The 4,786-nt window shown below is 41.4% G+C and overlaps 1 protein-coding gene across 1 annotated transcript in view; it reads left to right on the top strand.

Moving 5' to 3' along the window:
- Positions 1 to 3,179: 3,179 nt before the first annotated feature.
- LOC102292861 (C-C chemokine receptor type 3) overlaps positions 3,180 to 4,786 on the top strand; it is a 12,995-nt gene continuing 11,388 nt past the window's right edge. The window contains exon 1 of the mRNA XM_005947517.2: positions 3,180 to 3,462. Within this exon, the coding sequence (XP_005947579.1) occupies positions 3,299 to 3,462 (164 nt within the window). The 5' untranslated portion in view covers positions 3,180 to 3,298. The remainder of the gene's footprint in view (positions 3,463 to 4,786) is intronic.

Raw genomic sequence — 4,786 nt, 5'->3', positions numbered from 1 at the left:
CATACAAGGTAATAATCTTAAGCCCTCAGGGTCTCTGAGGCTAATTCTTGACTCTGCTCATCTGTTACCAAGTAGAATAAAATGCAACAGGTTTGCAACAAGAAGCTGGAAACATTTGGGCCTCTGCTCAGGCCTATTCCTAGATTATATGTATTATATGTACTGTAAGCATGCATTGCAGTTATCCTTCTATGTTCTAGTTTCCCTCAGCATGTATCACCTGGACAGTCACGCCAGTGAAGCCTAAGACCCTTAATGAACCAAACATCAACTCAAAATAAGCACAGATATGCAATGTGTATAAAATACTTCCAACCGTACTTGTAATAAAAGTTAACATAATGGAAGGATCCTCAAATGGACATCTTCAATCAACAACTTTAATCCAATATCAATACTGTGAGAAATATTATTGGATGAAATAATGAGGATGGATGGTTGGAATAATGCTGTAAAGAATGTTATTAATGCAATTATAATGATGCAGATTATATGGCAGCAATAAAAGAATTTCTGGATCTCCACATTCCCTCCTTTGACATTCCAAAAGGAATGTCACCACACCTCGTGTTGTATCACTCCTCGGCCCATTCTATGGCATCTAAGTTCCTCAGGTAGATTGAATCCACCCGTCCAGGGTCCGCAACCCTAGCCATCATTTTTACCAACAATCCTTTGACACAGGGAATGATACAACAACCACAGGTGAACAGTATCCCTAAAAGTGTAGCGAATGAAACCATTGCTGACATAGCCAAACCTTTCTACCGTCCAAACACGGATGCCACCCAGGACTCCACTGGGTTTCCGATACCTGAGTGCTCATGCATCGTTTTAGACAAATTTCCAGGCCCTCCAGAGCTCGGGTTACTGAGCCATCTGGGGCAGAATTATTTTTGGGGATAAAGGTGCAGCACATGTCTCCGAACATAGCACAGACGCCCCCTTTTCTCCGCCAACAACATGTCAAGGGCCATTCGATTCTGCACTCCCATCAGTCACTGTTCTTATGTCCTTGGAGCAAACTGTGACCACATAATTTCCTCAGGGATTAATAACGTATTCAGATTCTAATAACTCTATTAATGGTATTTATGTGGACTTCACAGCATATTAGTACAAGTTTCCTACATTTGACAAAGGACAAAAAATGCCTGTATTTCAACTGCATTTATTATTGTTTATGACCTGTTTAACTACATCACAGAATTAATTAACTGATGTTAACAATAATGAGTTCCAGTCTAACCCAGTACCTGGGTGAGTTGTAGAAAAACATAGAGTGAAGAAATACAAATGGAGAATATATGAAAAAACAAACATCTTAAATCGTTGTACACTAACCAGTAGTTCAAGGAGTTCCTGGACTTACAGTAAGTCAGAAAGCACTCACCTCTGTATTTTGCATCACACAGAAAATACACACTAGGCTAAAGGAACAATGGTGCAATTTTCTTTATTTTTCCTCATAGTGGTCATGCTTTTCTTATCCGCTGCTTTGGTCTGCTGAAAAAACTACCAATAGGGCAAATGTCACTGGAAAAGATTTAATGTTTTTGTAGAAGTTGTTACAAACAAAGGTGGGTTGAAATTAGCATAAATAAGGACACTACACTACACTTTCCTCCGCATTAATCACTCCTGTCAACTTCTTACAGTTTAACACATGTGTACATACTCTTCTGTACACACCCTGAACACATGCTAAGATTCAGGCTCCACAGTGAGATGCAAATGCTAAACGCAGTCTCGTGTTTAGGTGTCACACATCTAAATAAAGTTAATCAACTGGTTAGCTGCACAAACCTAACAGTAACTTATACTAGACTTGAACCCACAGTGAGGTGCTCTGCAGCCATCTACTGAGTGACATCTGACAGAAACATGTTTTATGTCTATTTGTTCATATTTTACAAAATCATGTTAAAAATTTTTTTATGGAAAATCCATATAAGAACTAAATTGTCAGTAATTCCACTGCTACACATCAAAAATCAAATTATTTAGGAAAGTTTAAATAAGTGTAAACAAATATGGTGCTGCCCTGATGCATCTTAGAGTAACACAGTAAACTGAACCTGCCAATCAGTGAGGTGGTGTCATGCTGTAGTGTGTTCAATGCGACCTTCTCCCTTTTGGCTTCGCACTGTCAAAAGTCTGATTGATTTAAGCAGAATTTTGTTTCAAAAGCAGAGCTGTGTGCAGGAGAATGAATCTCCTACAGTGCTCAAAAGCAGATTTACTTTTGTCTTTATGATGCTTTGTGCACTTGGCTCATACCTGCACGTGTAGGTTATTGGATTTACATATAAAAAATCAACTGGCCAAGTGTCAATGAATGTCTATTTACTCATGGGGTGTGTTCTGTACTCGACTTGACAACCTGCTCCAGGTAAGTTCCGGTTGCTTGATCATTTTGTCTTTTGGATTGCAAATGTTTGATTTCTCTTACTAAGATAAGCGGTTATAATTTCATGCACACAGAAGTTGCCTCTGTTCAGGGAGGAGCCCTGGTCCGAGAATGTGCTGACCACACACACACACACACACACACACACACACACACACACACACACACACACACACACACACACACACACACACACTTGTGATACTTCCTCTATCTTTGAGGATTTATGATAGAGTGACTTGAACACACTGAGTCAAGCAAGTCCTCTCCTCTGTCAGACGAGCAGAGGGCAAAGACAGATAAGATCATTAAGATCAGTAGTATGATTCTCACATCTGTTTAGATTCCTCAGGCTTCTTGTTGTATTCTTCTTGTAAGTCTTCCTCCTGTCATACACAAGTAATAAAAAAATTTTTGTCCTTCTAATGATTTGTTAATAGTTGCTCTGACATGATACAGAACCCACACACACAGTGTTGTAGGTTGAGTTAACCCTAACCAGGGGGATGGCCAGGCACTCTTTCTCTACTGTGCTGTACCCGGCCTGCAGCTTGGGTTTCGGCACCACTGCGACAAAATAAAGGACCCACGCGCACAGCGTTGTAGGTTGACTGTTTTTATTTTCAAACTGTCCTTGCAGCAGCTGCCCTCCCCCTGCTTCGTGCCATGAACAGTTGTAACATACTCAAATGGGGAGACATGGTCAGATGATGGAAGTCAGCTGTGTGAATCAGCCTCCCCTGATACCACACCCCAAACCAACTGCTCCACCCCTACTTCTGCAGCTGAGCCACAAAGCACACTGCACCATAGTTGGGTTTCTATTTGTGACAGACTTTTCTTCAAGCATTTGACAGAGAGATTTCTCTGTTAACATTTGAGAAGAAGATGGAAACTCCAACATATGAATATTATGACAGCACTGGGCTTTTAGCTGAACCATGCATGAGGGTCAGTGACAATATTTTGGGAGCTCAACTGTCCATCCTGTCCTACTTCATGTTTGTCTTCAATCTCACTGTCAATGGCATAGTCCTCATCATCATCTACCGGTGAGTTGTCCAACAAAACTTCGTACTGATTTAACTTGCTTGATTATATGTATTCACATAAGCTGTTATTTACACTAACTTTCAATATTAGTTTAGGCTCAAATTCCTACAGTTGTGGTCAAAAGTTTTCACTCACTTCTTCTTCTTCTTTTCTACATGTTTCTATGATATACAACAATCCCAAGTTTCACAAACTTTAACTGGCAATTAAAGAGGAGTGCATAGCTAACATGACTAACCTGTTAGTGTTCACTGATTTGGCAATATCTGTCACTTCTGGTAAAAAACTTCAAGCAGCTATTTTGTAAGAGATACAAGAGAAAAGCAGCTTACGTGTCTCACAGTCCAGACAAACGTCATCCAACTCTTTTTTATCACTGCATAATCCACCTTGTGGGTGGATTTATGTACATCACTGCTTAAAAAAACATAACAAGTCTCTCAAAGTCTGTCAAACTGGACAGTCAAACTTTACTGTTTGACCCTCCAGACATTTTACACTGCATCTCACCAAAATTATTATCTAATCCAATAAATAAATACAAATAACGGTGAACTATTCTTATACACAACTTCCTCATACTACAAGAGCAGATGACTATGATCTATATTTGTTTTGGCTATACCACGTTTGGAAAATCAGACACTTATTGCACCCGCTGCATCCACAAAGCCACCAGCGTTGTGGAGGACATCACACACCCCTCACACACACTCTTCACCCTGCTGCCTTCTGGCAAGAGGTACCAGAGCGTTCGGGCCCTCACTGCAAGACTGAGACACAGTTTCTTCCCCCAAACCATCAGACTCCTGAACATTCAGTGACTGGACTGACACACACACACATCACACACATCCCAGGCCTGGCGTAGATGGCACTGTTTATGTGATGCAATGCCACATCTGACCTGATTGTGGTTTGGTTTATGTGGCCCAGGCTCATAGAAAACCGTTCTGGCCCGGATCTGGAATCAAGCTGGCACTTCGGACTGACTGGTGTCATGGCACCAGTAAGTCTACACAGAGGTAATCCACACGTGGGCCAGCACAGGACCACCAGTGTGTCTGCAGCTGGCCTTGTGCTGGCCCATGTGTGGGCCACCTCTGGCAGATCTGGGCCACCAAAGGCCCATCATTCTTTGTGGTTTGTGGGCCATCTTCAAGCACATTGTGTGGGCCAGATCTGGGCCATACTAATTTTGCTATTCGGGATATTATACAGTAGGGCAAAAAAGTATTTAGTCAGCCACCGATTGTGCAAGTTCCCCCACCTAAAATGATGACAGAGGTCAGTAATTTGCACCAGAGGTACACTTCAACTGTG

This window comes from Haplochromis burtoni, unplaced genomic scaffold, assembly GCF_018398535.1.
Source record: "Haplochromis burtoni strain Fernald_Lab_line unplaced genomic scaffold, NCSU_Asbu1 Contig_534, whole genome shotgun sequence".
In the NCBI taxonomy this organism is placed as follows: domain Eukaryota; kingdom Metazoa; phylum Chordata; class Actinopteri; order Cichliformes; family Cichlidae; genus Haplochromis; species Haplochromis burtoni.
This window is presented reverse-complemented; position numbering and strand designations above follow the sequence as displayed.